Source organism: Nestor notabilis, unplaced genomic scaffold, assembly GCF_000696875.1.
Source record: "Nestor notabilis isolate BGI_N333 unplaced genomic scaffold, ASM69687v1 scaffold5096, whole genome shotgun sequence".
Classification (NCBI taxonomy): Eukaryota; Metazoa; Chordata; class Aves; order Psittaciformes; family Psittacidae; genus Nestor; species Nestor notabilis.
The window spans coordinates 117,340-137,141 of record NW_009931423.1 but is presented as its reverse complement, the minus strand read 5'-3'; the positions used below and the strand labels follow the sequence as shown (position 1 = coordinate 137,141).

General features: G+C 43.2%; 1 protein-coding gene across 1 annotated transcript in view; it reads left to right on the top strand.

Moving 5' to 3' along the window:
• Window positions 1-19,802, top strand: part of LOC104406789 (voltage-dependent N-type calcium channel subunit alpha-1B-like) — a gene marked incomplete at its 5' end in the record, with an annotated part of 286,797 nt that overhangs the window by 158,251 nt on the left and 108,744 nt on the right. Inside the window, 5 exon segments of the mRNA XM_010015879.1 lie at window positions 2,831-3,040; window positions 10,997-11,109; window positions 14,049-14,161; window positions 18,003-18,134; window positions 19,008-19,080. Of these exon segments, the coding sequence (XP_010014181.1) occupies window positions 2,831-3,040; window positions 10,997-11,109; window positions 14,049-14,161; window positions 18,003-18,134; window positions 19,008-19,080 (641 nt within the window).

Sequence of the window (19,802 nt, the reverse complement as noted above, 5' to 3'; positions counted from 1 at the left end):
CTGAACCACCACAGTCACCCAGGCCTAGCGGACTGCAGATTTTGTGAATAATTGACACTTGTATGAGAGGTTTGTTGCTGAAGGAGGACAAAAATGCAGCAACTGTGTGCATTTTTGTTCTGTTTTATTCTGAGCACCTCGGATCCCTGCATGGATAACAAGGAATGGTCAGTTTTGGAACGTTTGTGGCAGTAATTCTGAGATCTCTGCATTTGCATCCAAGTCCCTCCAGGCTTTGGGCACCCATGCCACACAAGCAGATCTTGAAATTCAGCATTTCAGGTGGCAACGGATGACGGAGCATCTGGACTTGTGGATAATCTGATGCAGAGCTGGGAACTATCTTAGGAGCATATGGCAGGGAAAATAACAGCAGTGCTTTCTACCTTCTGCAAGTGGTTCACCCACTTGGGAGAAGTGTTTTTGACTTTGATTCATGGAACAAGGCGGAAAAGAAGAAATGGATAAAGCAGATACTTGTGCAGGCTCCTGAAAAGGCTGAAACTCTGCATAACATAAACAATCACATCAGATGGGCAATTATGCATGAAGAATATGTTTTTGAGAGAGGGGTTTTTGGATGGTTTCCTGTAATGTTTTGCTGATGGGAGCATAAGGAGCGTGGAAGAACCAGCAATATAATTACTGAGTGAAGATGCAGATCAGAGTGGTAGAGACTCTGACAGGTCTCTTGCTGGCCATTGACTGAATACATTGCACTTTAATTCAAACACAAGTACCTCAATGAGCCTTATAATTATATTATAAAGCTCTATAGTGGTAAAGACTTCCCAGTGTGTTCTCTGGAGTTGTTCTTAACATTTATCCTTTTCTTTCCTCCGAACTCTCAGCCTTTCTTTCCACACTAATAAGTGTGCAGCAGTAGATGCTGACTCCTTCTGGCTTCCCACCCTCTACACTGTACCAGGCATAGGACATTTTTAATTGCCAGACAGCGGAGGTTGGAGAATTGGGTGTTTTCTATTTCGATCAATTTAAATACTGCTGCTTTTCTTTTCTGGAAGATCATTAGAGCCAGTAGAAAGGGGGCAAAAGGACAGCAGACTATGGCCATGCAGATCTGAGAGTACAGACTGACTTGAACATCTGAGAAGTCTTCATCTGCTAAACAGTACTACAATATGGTGTAACCTCTATTGTAACCTGTATTTCATCTTCTTTTCTTAAAGCAATAGATGAGTAGTATGATTTTGTTTTGTTTTGTTTTTTAACTGCTGAAGGCAGGATTATCAAACCAACAGAACATCACACTGAGCTTTTCCAGAAGGAGCTTGTTCAAAGCCTGGCCAGGGTCAGCTCTGCATTTGGTATGTCGGTGGAGAGCCAAAATGTGGCATGGAGCAGAGAGCTTGTTTTCTACTGGGAACACAGCACAGCATGCTCTTGTGTAGCTGTGAGGCTTGGAGAACCCATTGCCATCACATCTGGATGCTTCGTCCTTTCTATGGGTGCTGTGTTTGATATTATTGCAGGATAAAATAGGGTGAGAGTCCCACCCTGCCGAGGGTTGCAATGTAAGGGAGCACACTCAAAAATTCAGCTGCCACAGCTTAAACACTTTGTTCATGTAACTCGGCCATCTCCAGCGACAGCCCATGCAAGTCATCTGCTCTCATGATGCTTTGTCCAAGACAGGACCATGTGCGTCCTGCTCAGCCCTACTTACTGGGAGGCTCCATCCCATGATGGGGGAGGAGAATAGCGCATTATCTTAGAATCATGGAATGGTTTGTGTTGGAAGGGACCTTAAAGCTCATCTAGTTCCAACCCCCTGCCATGGGCAGGGACACCTTCCACGAGAGCAGGTTGCTCCAAGCCCCATCCAACCTGGCTTCCCTTCTTTTCCATCCTTCCAGGGATGGAGCATTCATAACTTCCCTGGGCAGCTTGTTCCAGTGAAACAAAACATCTTGCCACAAACCCTCTATAAGCAAGGTTTGCTAGCAGTCTCTGAGGGGTGCCAGCACAGCAGGAAACAGGTAGCGGGCAGCCTGTGGCAATCACAATTTTTCCTGCTGGCAACAGTGTCTGTGGCTGTTGCAGATGAAATCCAAGGGATACATGTGTCTGAGTAATGTGTGCTGATTTCTCCTGCCTCAGCACTGGCTGGAGATTGCCTTTTCATCATTCATTTGAAGAGTGCCTGCTGCCACAGGGGGAGAGCTTACATTAGAAATCATTTCTTCTGTCAGCTTCCTATTGTTAAAACATTTGACTCTTTTCCAGGGTTTCAGACCAGACTCAAAATGTAGCTGATACAGGCAGAATTGGTACAAATGAGTAGCTGTGCCCAAAATATGAAGTGGAGAGGCACGTTGAGCCCTCTGCTGTAGAAATACGTGAAGTCAGAGGGTGAAATAAGGAGACTTCACTCAATTCAGTAGTAAGGCCTGGTCCTTGGAGTAGGGGGAATAGGGACTAGCTTTCCTGTTGCCAGCTACTCACCTCCAAGAGGATGTGATCAGTATGAACAGTTGATACCACTCTGTCAGGTTCTTGCTGTATCTCGTCAACCAGGAACCCAAAAGTTATGAGTTAAACTTGGACATTAAAGATTATGTCATAGAGTTGGAAGCCTAGTTTGTTTAGATGGTGGAGCTGGGCATTCATTCATGAAGTCTTAAAATCCCAGCCTTCATCTCTCATGATGTCATTGCAAGCAAGAATCCCTTGCTCAGCCCATAGTCAATGTCCCAGCTTTCTGCTCAGCTGTGTTTCTGGTGCTTGGGTGTGGATCTGTGTGCCCAGGAATATCCTCCAGCCTTTTGCTGGCCAGGATGTGGTGTGGTGACTCTTCTTTCTATGCCAGGGTCTCCTTTTGCCCGTGCCAGTTTGAAGAGTGGGAAGAATGAGAGCTCGTCCTACTTCAGGAGGAAAGAGAAGATGTTCCGGTTCTTCATCCGGCGCATGGTGAAAGCTCAGAGCTTCTACTGGGTTGTCCTCTGCGTGGTTGCCCTCAACACACTCTGCGTTGCGATGGTGCACTACGACCAGCCAGAGAAGCTCACCACTGCGCTGTGTGAGTACTGGGGACTCCATCTGTCCTCTACCAAGGTCTTGCATTCTTGATCACTCTGAGCATTGCTGTCACATCACCATGAGGTCTGGTTTTCACCTTCCTATGCCTCCCTCAGATGAGGGTCAGAAATGCATTAACGAATGATTCTAGTAACTCAAGAGTACTTGAGGCCTACAATTCAGAATAAATCTACCAGGTCATGATACTGGTTTCAGATGGGGATGTTATCCTAAACATTATCGGAAACTTAGATGCAACCATTAACATGGCAGGAGTTGTTCCTTAGCAGGCGGAGAGGGAATGGCTGTCTACTTGGGTAAAGGCAGGTTTCTCTGTCTAATCACCATCTGCCCAGAGTCCTGCAGAATTCATGCCGCCGTGCAGCTGATCTGCATCTATGGGTGACTTTTGCTGTGGACACACTTAAAGCTCTGCCAGCTCTGATGTCCCTGGTGTAGCAGCATTTGCAGTGGGCAGTGCTACTTGGAAGACAAAAATGTCTGTCTCTGCTTATAGAATCATACACTGCAGTTATAGCAATTATTGACATGTTCTTTAAAAGGTTGCAATTTTACAGAAGGTCTTGTTTGATAATCATGTCTTCCTTACTAATGGTGTGTGATTAGATGGGATAGATGTCACGATGCCCTTCTGTGATGATAGTAATATCACACAGAAGATTATACTATATCTTTGCAAAAGCTTTCATTTTAGCTTGGTTCCTATAGTCACCTATCAGTTTAGTCTTCAGATAGTCTGTAAGTGCTTTCAAAGTATGATTATACTTATTTCAATTGCATATTATTTTGTGCTATGCTGAATAACAAACAGAGACAGCTTTCTGCAGTTGAACCCTTTAGACATCAGTGTTACACTGAGGTTGCAGACTTGCTTGTGAAGCCGGATTTAACAACTGCGGAGGGTGAGGGACAGAGCTTTTTTGTCTATTTTAATGAAGATTGTGACTCCTAGAGCTGGAAAACTGTTACAAATGGGTAAGGTAAGAATATGGTGATGCTAAAAGTGGGGCACTGAAAGCTCATGCTTCTAAAGGGAAGGGTTGGAGGGTTTGTTTCTGGAATACAGAGCCATTGCATTGGCCACTTCTGACTATAAAATGGCCAGGAACCGATCTGTTGTTCAGCACTTGGTATTCAGATGGGGCTAGTTCAGAATTTGATTAGTAAAACTTTTGAAGCAGGAGAATAGATGACTAGGAAAAAACCCCAAAATACTGCAGTCCAACTTAACAATTTTGACTTATATCTTTATAGATACTTATCTACCTACTTCTCCTTGATTTCTGTATCAATTAGAAAGCTAAATATTTCTAGCCCCAGATTCTCAGTTTTTACCTTATTATAAGGAAGCCAACATTTGAAGTTTTTTGTTTCATAGACCTAGAAGGTCAAGAACAGTTGCTGCTCTGGCTTCAAAACCTCCCTATTAATGCTTGGTAAAACATTTAATAGCAGCAGGGAACTAGAGCACTAATGAGAGATGCTTAAGAAGGACAAAAGCTTCTTTCAGCTCTGGGTTTATTGTTTGGTCTTGGATTTTTCTTTTTTCCTTCTTTTTTTTTTTCTTGCCAAGATTTAGACTGAAAAGAGAGACAAACTACACAGAAATCATTCTTGCTTATTCATTTCCTAAGATTAACAGAGGATGTAGTAAACTACATTGGCAGAATAATTAGAAGTTTAAGGCTTAGGATTTCCTCTTGAAGTAGGAATAAAATTTAGGGAAAACCCCCAATTTTAAGTCTTTCAATTCAAAAAAAAAGGCTTCAGATTTACAAATTCAGTTTTGGGAGCACCTTCTGAGTAAATTTTCTAAAAGAGCATAAAGAAATCCGTGAGCCAGTAAATTCATATGAGAGCCGGAAGGGATGTTTCTGTTGATTAGAATTAAAGCTACACCTCCAGGTGGGAAATGCATCTGGGACAGAGGCCACAAATTAGGCTCCTAACCTAACTCAGTTGAAGATGAAAAGTAGGGAAGGTTGAAATTGTGTTGTGCCTGGGATCAGGTGTTGGGTGGATCCTTCTTTCAGGAGCTCTGCATGTGTCCATAACATCCAGGATTGTGAATTAGTTTCAGAAACACTGGGGTAGTATACTTTAATTTATTGGTGTTAGGGTACCATCTAGCTAAGAATGAGGCATCCCATTGACTTATTTTTAATGAAAAGATAAGAAAACCAGCATAGAACCGCTTGGGAGTTAAATTATCATCATTATCCCAGCCTGTCTTTGCATGGGTAACTAACTAAAGGTTTCTGCCCATTTTCCTGGGGGACTGTGGAATCCTAGCCTGGTTTGTGTCAGAAGGGACCTTAAAGTTCATCCAGTCCCAACCCCCTGCCACAGGCAGGGACACCTTCCACTAGAGCAGGTTGCTCCAAGCCCCTGTGTCCAACCTGGCCTTGAACACTGCCAGGGATGGGGCAGCCACAGCTTCTCTGGGCACCCTGTGCCAGCACCTCAGCACCCTCACAGGGAAGAACTGCCTCAGATCTAATCAAAAATCAAGGTTTCATGGCATAAACTTTCCTGCTAGTTTATAGTTTAATATTGATTGCAGGGCATATTTTATGCCTTAAGAGAGGTGGGACTTTATGTGGACTAACAGGTTGTTTTGTTATTGTGGTGATGGACCACAATAACAAAACTGGACTTGGCCCCACTCACAACTGCATGCCCTAAACCATAGCCAGCCTGCCTTAACCCCACAGGAAACACATTTAGTTGTGGCTGAGCCCTTGAGCAGTGCTCCTCGAAAGCCCTGTTCTGCCCCAGATTTGTGTACAAATCCATTAGATATAGGCAGAACAAGATATCACAAAACCAGGGGATTTTAAGCAGCTCCTGGAAATACTTGGCAAAATCCTCTAACTGTAAGAGTGACATTGTTTAAAAATGGCTTTAAGGTTAAGCCATGATCAATGAACTTCACTACACAGCAGCAGGACTTGGTTAGTCTGATGTAGAGCAAGACAGAAGTAGCCAATTCTAATGATGTTGTCTCAGGGAAGGTGCTTAGAAATGAACTGATGAACAGTCTTGTAAACTGTAGCAGTGGGAGACGAGGGTGGGAAAGTCTAGGAGGATCCACTAAACCCTGAAACTCTACCCAGGCACCTCTAATTCAATTATACCTGTCCCTCTGGGGAGAAGTTTAATTACATTACAGATTAATTTTACTTAACAGTTGGCAAAAGCCTATGGGTCGTCATTGATTTATTTTTCCCTTAGTCTTTTCTTTGAAATTTTCTATTCTTTAATTGTTCTGATTAGCTTTCTCTGCTTGATATTCCATAGTACTGAAACTGCTTTGGAAAAGGAGCTTTAGGAGCTTTAGAAGAGGCTTGGGATTCCTTTAGTTTAGATTTGATGAGGAATTCTTTGAACTCTCGGGATGTGATGAATAGAAGAACATCCTTTATGGCCCTGTAATTATCCCTGAATTAGATCAGAGATTTTCCTTCTCTGTATGAAAAGACTCCAGTGCCAAATTGCAATAGGACTTTTCCTATACTGCACGTGGACACGTGGCATGTTCTGCTCACTGAAGTATGGACTTTCAGTTAAATAAGTTGCAGTTTCTATGAAAGTATATATTTCATGCAGCCACACATGGTTGTCATCTGTTTGCATTATTTTCTACTGTTGCCAGTATCCTCAGAAAGCAGAGACTTCTGTCAGAAGACAACTTTGTAGTTTAGACTCAAAAAGCATCACTGAGATCTCATAGCAGCAAAGATGCATCTTCAACTGAGGGCAACAAACTGACAAAATCCATAATGTGGGCACACAGTGGAGGTGTAGGATTAACGTATTTTCCAGTTGGAAACCAGAGCTTTCTAGCCTCCACAGAGTGGGCTTTAGAAAGCATGGTGAGAACGTTTTAGGATCAGTAAGGAGCCCTTCACTTAGGAGCCCTCTCACGGGTCTTCCCTTCCCCTGTGGCTGCCCTTCCTGAAGCAGCACTCTTCATATTTTTAAAGCTAACATTACAGTGATCTTTAACTTGCTCCTAAATTTACAACTGCCTAATTGCTCCTAAATTTACAACTGTTTAAAATCAAGATCCAGAATGTCTCCTTTCTGATAAATATAATATTTGAAAACAGTATTTTAGCCCTTTTGGCCTGAGAACATCTTCCCTGTGTGCTATGCTACACTGCACCATGTGTCTGGTGCAATTAGGCCTTTTTGATGATGCTACGTTTGCCTTTGAAGTAGATATCCAGCTCCCTCTGGATATAAATATGCAGCATTTGCAACTGCGAGTAAAAAGGCTTTCTGGAGTGAGCATATTTCTTTATGGCTGCTGAATGTTTCATGTCTGCTTTGTCTAAGAGGAGGAAGTTGCACTTCATTGAGGTTCTCTTCGTGGTTGATTTAATGGGTGAGGAGAATGAGGAAAGAAAAACAGAGCATCTACTCCTAATGACAATGGACTTGGGGACAGGGCAGAAATTGAATTAATCGATGGGTGACTGACAAAAAAGAGCTGCTAACTGTCTAATTCAAACATGCGGGGCAAAAAGATGCTAGTACAGCCTTTGCCAATGGCACAAATTGGAAATGAGATAAGAGTATTTGTATCAAACTTTTTTCCCTTAAATCACATTACAAAATGCTTCTGCTTAAGGCAGATTAAATTACATGTGGGGTCTGAATACCAGGAGGTCCAAACAATCTAATTTCATTTGCAATTATATAGGCAAGGCCATGTCAGAAGAAATCATCTTTCTGATCTGCCACTGGAGAAGCTGATTCATTGCAAGTCAATTCCCTCTGCCCAAGGAGTTCATTGTGTTCATATTTTCCTCACCTCCTTGCCTCCATCCCTTGTCCTCACAGTGCTATGATTTGTAGTACCTGGTACCTGCTGAAATATAGCTGTCACTGCCTGGTTTGAACTCTGATCTAGGTGGAAGTCATCAGCTGTGAAGGGTCAAGCTGGGTGGTTCTTTAAAGAGTAGCAGAAGAAAGTTGTTTCGTGGATATTCTGAGTTTTCTAATGTTTCCTGTTTTTTTTTTTTCATCAAATATTTTTTGGTTCTGTTTTACATGGAGAGGATTTTTGCTAGCTTTTTTACTCCTATGATTTTCTGGTTTTGCATGTGTATTTGCAGGATGTGTCAGTCCAATGATGGAACAATGCACTTGATGCCTTGGTTTTGTTCATACTTCTGCCAGATGGATGACTGAACATTAATTCTTGTTTCTTTCCTCCTCCTTCTTCTTTTGCAATGATGAAAAATGTCTTGGCAAAGCGTACTGAGATCTGTTGGTGAAAATAACAGTAACACCCCCCTGCCACCTAGTATTTTTGTTATTCTCTGAAAGCTTATGGGGTGTACCTGGAATGTCGCTCTTAAAGGTGAGTGTGGTGAACAGATAAGAGGATGAGAATCTCCCTGCCGAAGTGCGATATGAAGCAGCAGGAGGATATGCAATGCTTTCTGTAGGTCTGATCTACAACCCCTCCCTATGATTTTAACTTTTGTCTGCTAACTAAGCAAGGCCACCAGTTTTGAAGCACTGGCTTGGTATCAAACATTGTGATAGGGAGACTTTTGTCTATCTTTCTAGAGATAGAGAAGTCATTCCAATAAACACCGTTGGGCTTGCTGAGCTCTGCTGAGCATGAAACCAAAGACATAAGTGATAACTACCCAGCAAGAAGAGACTCTTGTCAGCACAAACACTGGGCAAGCTTTCCCTCTGGGCTAATGAAATAGGTGACAGCAGCAGCAGAAATTCTTCCACACTCAGAGAACATGCATCTGCTTTACTGGGGGAGTTTTGCCTTCTGTTTCTTACCATTTCCAAAGTACATGTGGTGCAGAATGGAAGTTCAGGATGTGGCCTGTAAGCTAGCTTAAGCTTCAGATTTATGGGGCCAGCTATTAATAATTAAGGATTTTAACATTCTCACTAGTTCACAATTGTGATCTTTTTAATTCTGTGCAAGGAAATTCAATACCACTGAACATGTGTTTTTTAAAACTATGTATTTTTGTACTTCTGAACTTGTCAGCCGTCTCATTTTATGCCTATCATCTGTTTCCTGGTCCGTTTCTCACACCCTCTGCACTCATGTAGTCAGATGGGTTGCCAGTGTAACCGTGAATAACTCCCTACACTGGGATTCTTTGTGTTGGAAATAATTGTTTGTTCATTGAGCTTCTGATATCAGAAAGGAGAGAAAAATTATAGCATGGTTATAGCTCAAAGGGAGACGGAGGTGTGCTTGCTCCTTCATGTGCTTCCCCTGAACACTGAGATCCAGTGGATGGAGCCTACCTCTCGGTAGGAAAAAGGCTGAGAAGTTGGCAGACCTCATACTTTGACATCTTATTCCTCAAATGTGAACACTTTGTCTTTGATAGTTTCCTTTAATGATATTGCTCCTATTTTCAAGAGGAGTAGGTTGCATGGTATAATTAATACTCTCCTGGTATTTCCTTCTCTATTGCAAATGTTGGCAGAAGTGTCCTTGTAGGCTCCTCACTGAAGTGTTAATAAAACCTTTCTCATCTGATTAATGCTTCCTGGATTTCACTTCACTTTATGCCTGTGCTATTTCATGACTGCCTTTCATTTGAAATTTAAAATCCCTTTTTATTTTTTGATAATTGAAGCTGTATTTTTTCCCAAGCAATTCCAAAACACAAGCAGCAGTGTGAGATGGGCCTGGGCCAACCACATTCAGTATGAATGTGCGAGGCTGTGCATGGAGTAAAAGCCATGCATTCTGTCATCTCTTCCCCCGCACTCACTAATTGCAGGTGGTGTACAAAGCACTTGGGATTCAGGATTATCTAGCTGAAATCTTCCTTCTTGCCACTTGCATGTGTTCTTCCAAGTGTTGCCCCTTGAGTGTCCGCGTGCACCTTTGAGAGAAGTTTGGTACCGTCTTTATTATTCCTGGAGTAGTAAAAAGGAAATTATATAAGATAACTTTTCTGTAGCATCTGTGCAGCTCCAGCATCTGAGCCTTCTGTACTGCACTAAGCAATGTGATTAATCTCCATGCTTTGAAGTTTGATTCTTTTCCTCATTGTTTCTCTAGAGAGAGAGGTTCACCTTATGCTACTTGGTTTTGGTAATGTAGAGGGGGTTTTGCCCTTTTCATGTTTGTTTTTTAATATTCCGTTGTTGCTGTTGCTTATTGGCCTCCAGGTCTAAACTTGCATGATTTAAAATGCCAAAGGCAGTGTTTTATGTAGCTTCAAGTCCTAAAAACTTGATGTGGAAATTGCAGTCTTCAGCTGTGTTCTTTCTGCCCTTTGTTTCATCATAGGTGATAAATTTCCCCATCAAAATCTTCACAGCCTATTTGTCTGTGCTATGTGAAGCAGAAGGAAACAGAACTTGCTCTTCCATAATTATATGGTTATACTGACATAATAAAAATAAATGTGGTTATGTGCTAACAGTAGACACAACACCTCTGAATATGAGCTCTCAGAGGCAGCAGTTCCGTTGGATCTGAAGGTATTTTTATCATGAGAGGATGTTACAAAAACTTCACCCTGCTCCCAAAAGTGCCTGTCTTGTGTAGGTACAGAAGTCCCAAACACACATTTGCAAAACATTATCTGTGCAATTAAATGAGACCTTTAGCAATGAGATCTTTAGATGTAGAGCTTTCTTTTGAAATTCCTTTACAAAGATGATGAGGGTGTTACTTAATGCTCATACCGCCTTTCCAGAGTACACATGAAACACTGACTTCACAGTTCCTGAAGGCTGAATACAGCTCATGTACATACTGAAATAATAATGTGAAACTGTCCTCGGGGTCCTGTTTGCCATTCCAGAGGGATTTTCTCCCGGCAGGAGGCAGTCTGTGTTGTGAAAAATTGCCATTGTTCCCCACATGAAGAGATCTGCCTACCAAGGTCTTGTGGGCTAATTTAATCTCTTCTCCTGTTTGCAGATTTTGCAGAGTTTGTTTTTCTGGGTCTGTTCCTTACTGAGATGTCTTTGAAGATGTACGGACTGGGGCCACGGAATTACTTCCACTCTTCATTCAACTGCTTTGACTTTGGGGTGAGTCTGTGGATCAGCGTGTGGTTTTCCTTTATTCAGTGGGGCTGGGCGTTTAAGGGTGGATGTGGGAATCCTTGGGAAATGGTGCTGTGTGTGTGCCTTCTGTAGGAAGTAGTCATTGTATAAATGAGCTGCAGTGAAACACATTAAGCTTCCCCTAGTCATCATCCTTTTTGAAGAAATGTGACAGCTGGCGATTGCATTTCCTCAGCAAGCTACAGGGTGTTTGCAGCATCAGCACCAGTAAATGCTCTGATTACTTAGAGATTCTCTCTCCCATTTAAATAAGGTGATCGAAAGACAAAAAGCACCACACACCTTATTGCTCATCTCCCCAGCCATCCATTTAATGGCCTTTACCTCAAGATACATAGGCAGCACTTTTCAGACATGAGTGCCCAGAAGTAGAAGTCTAAACACATGATTAGGTGACAGAAAGGTAATAACTCACGTCCTTTTACTGCAGAAATACAGCCTCTCCTCTTCAGGCTAGAACTATAGCACTGAAGTGTCAATAATGGGGCCAGTTTTGACTCTGTCTAACAAGGAAGATTGCATGCAGATCTTAATTTATTCATTAAAAGCTATTAGGCTATAATGTGTCCTCACAGAGGTTAACTCAGCATTTCTTACCTTTAGAGTGGGCTTAGCACTGCATCCCAGAGGTGGACTCAGTCTAGAAGGTTTCTTTAACAAACCAGATATGAAGCTTATGATACAGCCCCAGGCAAGAGGGAAACAGTTCGTTATAGAATCATAGAATAGTTAGGGTTGGAAAGGACCTTAAGATCATCTATTTCCAACCCAGCCCTTCTCCCCAAGATTTAGTCTGTTGTTTCAAGTCTTTATCTGCCAAAATATTCAGAGTGATTCTTCTCCCTCATGGAACAAAACTCCCTGCTTCAGGTTTGCTCTGGCAGTGGAGGAAAGGAAGTGTTCTTACCTTCAGTAAGTGACCATTCCTAAATCCAAGGCTTACAGGCATTATAGAATCCTAGAACGGAAGGAACCTTAAAGCTTATCTAGTTCCAACCTCCTGCTATGGGTGACTTAAGAGCTTGCACTAAGCAAGAAATGAACCTACTGGTCCCTCTGCTTTGCATCATGCTATTGTGAGTGCGGCACTGGAAATGAGCTTTGCTGAGTGTTTCCCAGGAGGTAAAGCTGTTGGTCTGTTTCTAAGCCTTCCTCCTTTGGAGAATCCATAGGGATCCACCCTCTATCTGTGTTTCTTTCTTCTCACCCACCTTCCAGCCTCCAGAATTAATTCAGCTACTTGACCCCCGCTGGGACATCGTGGGTATCTAAACTAAACTAGTCAGTTTAGTTTGACAAACCACCAAGATGAAACCATTAAAATACACAAAGTGAAACGACAAATCAGAGGAGCATCAGTCTTGAGAGTAACAGTCCAGTGGGGTCTCATGTGAAACAAGCTCCCAGGAGGCCGTGTTGAGATGACAGCAAAATTAATTATCAAAGGAGACACATACGGAGTGTCTCGGGAAAGGTTTCTGCTGATTCATGAGGGAGTCTCAAGAGTGATAGACTGGGGGAGATAAGTTTTAGTTCCTTCTTTTCCTGATGGGAGGAACTGGATCAGCAACTGTTGTGTCTCTCCTTTTCCTCTGCATTTTCTCTGCAGAGCAGCTACAAGCAATGCTGTAGTTTTAAAATGACATCCAGGTTTCTGTTTAGGAAAGGGATTTTTTTGCAAGCTGCTGAGTCTCTCAGCACTGCTCAGGTACTCAGACACAGCTCTGCCAGCACTGACTTCCCATTAATGCTCCCTCTCACAACACAAGCCGGCTGCTTGCAGGGGTCTGGTGATAACATGTTTATAGTGCTTCGTGCAGCTGGGGACTGTGGTCAATGGGAGCTCTGAGATGCTGGGTTAATGCAAGTAATAACTGCAATTGGCAGCCAAATGCCTGTCTTCTCTTATTAACTGTGCAGTAACCTGTGGGGATATAATTGTCCTTTGCAATTGTGCTTAACCCATTAAGCACGTGTGCTCAACCCATGTGCTTTTTGTAATAAAGTATTTCAGAGATTTCTTTATCACTTGAGATTAATTCTCTGCCAACACTAAAATAAAGAAAACAAAATAAAAGCTAAAAAAATCACCTTGATTTGGGACTGATTTTTCAATAACCTGAGAGCCTGGCTGATGATGGGATGTACGTGCTAGAGATTTGCAGGATCTCTTAATAGCTATTACCTTAATTGCTCTCCTAAAGATTCTCAGTTGCCAGAAGTTTCAGGTAATCTTGCCCACAGCTAATACTTCACTGTTCTGCAGTACTGTGTATGAAGACTTCTGGTGCTTCAGATGGGAAGGGGAGGATGGGGCAGGGTCCCCCCGCATGTGCAGGCTGTACAGACTCGACTGCATTGAGTGGGAAAATCAAGTGTTGACATTTGGTCTTGCCACGTTTTAGAATGGAATGCAGAAAGTTCATAGAATCCCAGACTGGTTTGTATTGGAAGGGACCTTAAAGCTCCTCCAGCTCCAACCCCTGCCACGGGCAGGGACACCTTCCATTAGAGCACATTGCTCCAAGCCCCTGTGTCCAACCTGGCCTTGAACACTGCCAGGGATGGGGCAGCCACAGCTTCTCTGGGCACCCTGTGCCAGCGCCTCAGCACCCTCACAGGGAAGAACTTCTGCCTCAGAGCTCATCTCAATCTCCCCTCTGGCAGATTAAAGCCACTCCCCCTTCTCCTTGTCCAAAACCCCTCTTTTCAAACAGAAGTTCCTTAAGAAGTTGGAACAAGGTTTTTTAGTGCTGTTGCCTAACTCATGAGATTGCTGAAACCTTCAGAAGGAAACCAGCACAGCCCACACTCTGATTCTTGTTCTGTCATCAGCCCCTCCAGGTGCACCACGAAGAACTAAGCAGAAGTTTTTCTTTATGTAAAATGGACTTTTGTTGCAGGTGATCGTGGGAAGTATATTTGAAGTCATTTGGGCAGCAGTGAAACCAGGTACCTCATTTGGCATCAGTGTCCTGAGAGCGCTTCGACTGCTGAGGATATTCAAAGTAACAAAGTAAGTCCAGGTCCCTTTCTGCTCAGAATAGACTTCCAGTACAATACGGAACCTGTATCATCAGCAGGATGACATTCTTGTTGGTCCTAACATTGTATGTCTGCACTGGCCCTAATAGGGGGCTGGAACAGAAGAAAACTGCAGGTGCCCTTTCCTTGGCTGGGCTATCCAGCTTTCTGGCAGTTTAGGGAGTTCCTGAGCCTGTGTTTGCATCCACAAGGACTTTTAATAGCCCTTTCCCCAGCCTCATGTAGAGGTTTGTCTATCCTTGGGTAGAAGGTTCCACAGTGCAGTGATGAGCATGACAGCATCCATCTTTTCTTTGCTTTTAGGCTTCCTTGAAACAAAAATCTCATGAGCTGATCCCTTATTTCTTGTGATAAAAGTCTATCAGCTTTCTAAGCTCCATAAGCTGCCCACTGTCCTTATCTGCTGCTGATCTAGTGACTGTTCCTTATGTATTTAGGAATTGGAAAACCATGGTCCCCTGATTATTGCTAGATACCAAATCCTGGTGCCTGAACCACTGTGTTCACATAAATATGAAGCGTGTTGCTATTGCCTGTGCTGTGTCTGCTCTGGGTATGTCTGAGGTTTTCAGTCTTGAGCCTGAGAAGCTGAATTTTCACTAGAGTTTGGTTTCCACAGCTTTTCAGTTGTCTCCATGCTCATGTATTGCATTAACATGCACTGGCAGTAGCAAACTGTGCAATTTAGAAATTCAAGTAAAGCAATTTCTCCAGGATTTCAAAATTATTGTGTGAAAATTGATGCTGTTGTTTTCAATCTTTTTCTTCTTCTTTACACCATTTACACCATTACCTGTTCATATCTCCCCTCTCTCCATTACTCCCTTACTTGTTCTTAGCTTGAAGTAACAAAAGGGGGAACAGCATCTCCCTTCTAAGCAAACCCAACCATCTCAAATAGATGGAGCACAAGTTACCACAGTTGAGAACAAGAGTAATTTAAAGTACCCAGCTACTTTCACAGCTATTCAGGCACATGAATTTTGTCAGCTCTGCAGGATTTGCTCATTTCTATTTGCTAATCATCATGTAGATCCAAGATCTCTGTGTGGCACTGTGTCATTTGTACTGGGGGACAAAGGAGTTGGAAACATGAAGTTCTATGAATGTTCAGCAAAATAGGTGGGTGCCTGCCCCACAAATGTCACAATGGTTTACCTGTGCACTACTGTCAGTTATGGAAAACTCCAGGATTTGTAGGAAATCCGTAACAAGTCAGCAGTTAATTTTATCCAGAGCTACTGAGACTCAGTGTATCTGACGGTGTACTGTACTTTTAAATAATCTTGGACATTTTTACATGTTAAAATGATCATTTTTGCAAGTTTTGATTATTCAGGGGTTTAGCCTATGTAATAAAGGGTTGAGCCTGAGATTTAACTTAGCAAAATATGTCATGGAACCAGCTGAGTGCTCTCCCCCTTCTCCGAACAGCAAGTGAAAGTCTCACCCCAGTGATGCTGAAGTTCCCTTGACCTCACCATGTGGTTTTTGAACCTGACATGACAAATGTTTTCATTGTGTTATCAGAAGCCAGGTCCCCCCCCACTAGCTCACATGGAGGTATCTCAGAGTTGCTGGGCCACATACCCCAGTACCTGATCTGCACAGCTCAGCCCTAGCATCGTTCACGGAGAGTGACCAAAGTGGTGGCACCAGGCAGAGATAGCTGCCTACGTGCTCTCATTACAGTCTTTATTTTACATCCTGACTCTCAGTAGGGTTTTTTTCCATCTCTTTTGTGTAAACTTTTCTCTGAAACTCCCCGCCCTGTTTTTATTTTCCTTTGCGTTTAATAGAAGCCAGTTGCACTCCACCTGCCTTGAACAATCAATGGTATTAGACCTTTTCATATCTCCCAAATCAGTGACTGCAGACAGCAGAACAATGCAATAGTTAAGAAGTTAAATTACAGTCAGCCTGAAAGGTGGCAGGAAGATGCACTCTGAGGGGACACAGCCAAAGAAGGGCTAAAATCCATCAAGGAGGAGAAGGAGAAAACAGTTTCACATGTTTTCTTCTTTGTCATCACAGAACTGAATGGGGACTGGCACTTGTAGAAATGCAACTGCTAATTTATAGCCTGGCTCTGTGTAGTCAGGCAGGGTTTGGTGCTGAGCTATTTGAGGGCAAGACAGAGCCTCCCCATGTATTTCATGCCCGGTTGTAGTAACTGCTTTTGTGGCAGGCTTTGCCTGAAGCCATCATGTCAAGCAGGGAGAGCCATGTCATCAGCAAACACTTCCTTCTTCTCCAAGGATAGAAGCTCAGCTCGCTCCTTTTGCTGAAGAGCTAACCCTGACTAGATTTGGTCCTGAGAGTTTCCCCTGAAACTCTCTGTCACTGTATTATGACACAACTTTTCTTGGAATGTGTCAATGGGAATGCAAGATCCTGCTTCTCCTGGGATGCATGTGTCAGTATCATCCTCAGCACAGAGAAACATGGGGTGGTTCAGTTCTCCCAGCTACGCCTGTGGGAAGGAAGAGGAGGAAAACAAAGATAAAGAGAAGAGAAAAGATGGTGTTTCTGTGCTTCCGACTCAAGCTCTGAGCTTCTCTCCCCATCAGATAGGAGAAACCCATGGGCTTCCTTCTGCTGGATACCCACAGCTGCACTACAGAAGGGAGCTTAGTGCGTGTCTGTCCCTAAAACTGCATACAGAGGACACAGGCCAAGATCGTAGAGCTGCTGCCGCGAGTGGCCTCTGAATGGCAGCTCTTGGTGCTGGGTGGTGGAGAAGAGAGAAGTACACTGGAGAATAAGAGAGGAAAATCTCCCCCCGTGGTCTCAAACTCAAACCTTTTATCCGAGCACACGTGAAATGGCTCTAAATTGCTCGATTCCTCCTGCCTGCTCTAGCCCTGTTGTTCTGCCTGTCTGTCCAAAAGGAGATTGTCAAAGAGCTCCTCTGCTTGATAGCTCTTTCTGCATTTTATGATTCATTAGTTTTCCTAATATAAATGCTCCCTGTCTGTTCCCAGCAAGGCAATAAGGCCAGGAAAGAGCACCCTCCCGCACGTTGTCACTCGATGTTCCTGCCTGCGAGTGTGCCAGGAGCCATCTCAGGGGACAGGAGGGATAAAAGCAAACTAACTTCAGTATCTGTCCAGAGGTGACTTGGATGTGTCAGTCAGGATTCAGACTGAGCCATTCCCTCTTGCCAAGTTGGAGTTAATGTCCCAGATTTGTTTTAATTGTCCAAAGCTGTTGCTTGGTCCTGGATGCTTAAACCACGTCATTGAATTGCCTCACTCTGAAGGCATCATGCATGAATGGAATGGATTCATTGTGCGTGAAAGTGTGTGTTGAGCATCTAGAGAAATGTCTGAACATTTCTGGGAGTTTAAGTCCACTTGTGGATACTGGCATCCGACAAGCTGGACGGACACACCACAAATCACACTGGAAATGAGTTGGTTCGTGTCTTACAAAGGGAGTCTTTCACTGTCCCCATTGATACATTCCTGGTTTGACACCCCTGCTGGCTGCCATGCTGGAGGAGAAGATACAGAACAGTTGAAATCTGGATCAAGAAAGGGGTTACTGAGGAATTAAACCAAACACTGTCACTGCATACAACTATTCTGCATGGGTACACATGCACTGAGGTGACCATCTCTGCCCTTGAGATCCTACAAGATGTTTTGCCCTTCAGTGAACTGTATTTTCCAATCAGGGAGAGGTGTTTAAAGATGCTGATATTCCTGGCCATTCTTTTCCTTTTTTATAATAATAGATTGTATTAGTTTCTCACCAGAGGCTCTTCTCCCACTCACGTTCTCTCTTGACTGCTCTGATCTCCAACACAGGTACTGGAATTCCCTGAGGAACCTGGTGGTCTCCTTGCTGAACTCCATGAAGTCCATCATCAGTTTGCTCTTCCTGCTTTTCCTCTTCATTGTGGTGTTTGCTTTGCTGGGGATGCAGCTCTTTGGAGGACAGTAAGTGCATAATTCATAGTTGTCCTTTCAGGGGTAATCCAAAAGCAAGCACCTGGAATGCATAAGGCAGAGAGAGGGGCTGCAGAGATGAAGGATTCACATCCTGAGTGCAGATGTCAGACTTCCTGGGATGCTAAGAAGTGGTCGCTGGTTTATAGGAAAGCAGATCCTCTTCTGCTCCTTTACCTGGAGCTGAATTCTTTCTAGTTACCCTAATTCACAGCTTCTGTGTCGTTCTGTGGTTCCCATGTACACCCAGAGCTCTGGAACAGGACTGGGGAGGCAGCACTTTTTTCTACTGTTAGGGGAAAGGCAGATTCTTTCCCTGATAGCCAGGGTGACACTATACTTATTCACTTGGAATATTTTTCTGCTGGAAGACATAGTTCTGTTGAAGCTGATTTTTCTCATTAGAAATGTTTGTGATGAATTTTGCAACAAGAAATACCAAAATATTACCATTTGAGCTGCAGTATGGGTTTTGAAATGAGAAAACATGTTTGCTGTCTGTTTGTTTTTCCAAACGTTTACTGGTTTATCTTTAAAACATTAAAATGAAATAATCTGCTAAAAGAGTAATTTCAGGTTTGACTTTCACACTTGAAGAAAAAACCTCTTGGAGTGATTTGTTCTGCAAAATCCTTTGAGATTTCTCTTGCTCCTTTTAATTGTGGATGAAAATGAATGTCAAAGCATCCGAATTTTCTTCAGCAATAATAGTTTTGTTAAGCATCATCTCAGAGATGCCGTGTTCCCCTCTGCGATTGCCTGAGGTGTTATTGCCAGGTGGAACAAATGTTGCTCCCTCAGTTTACAGGGTATTACAAGACCTGCTTGTCCCTTACTGCTCTTGGGTTTATTTCTTCTTTCTAGATTCAATTTCCAAGATGAAACCCCAACCACGAATTTTGATACCTTCCCTGCCGCCATCCTCACAGTATTCCAGGTAAAGCCATACCTTGTCCTGGGAGAAAATTAATTCCTGGACATCTCTTCCTGCTTATAGTGAATTAAAAAAAAAAATAGAATGAAAGATTTTTTGATAAAATAGACATTTCTGAGCCTGGCTTAAAGTCTGTGTGTACCCAGGTTCTCTGCTTCTGAGGCCCCTACCTGAGGCTGCATGCTGGGATGGCAGCACTTGCATGTGCCCTGCTGCATCAATGTCCTGTCTGCAATCCTGGACAGTGGTTGACCTGTTTCTCTTGCGGTTGCCATAATACAATGAGGAGAGAGGCCTGAGCTAGCTCCAGGCAGTGGGGAAATAGTGCAGCATTTTACACCGTAATAGCTCAAGATAAGATAATGCTGGATAAGAATTAGTCAATGGGGGAGCTCAGAAAGTGGCATCAGCTTTGTGCAAGTTCATGTGATGGCAGGAGGAAGTCTGCAGCTCTGGCAGCAACACTGCTCAGATTTAAGAGCCTAATTTTGCAGCTGTTCTCTGCATGCCTGTATTAAAACAGTTATTTCAGGTGTTTCAGCAGAGATCTAGAGGTGCTGCATCCTGCTCCACGTGCAGGTAACACTCAGCTCTGTGGAAGACTGCCTGGTGCTTATAGTATTGTCCTATTCTTGATGTGGACTTGACCTTGGATCCAAACTTTCATAGGTCTCAGCAAGGCTTGGCTTATGTATTTCAGTGTCATGTCCCAAAAAGAGGGGAGG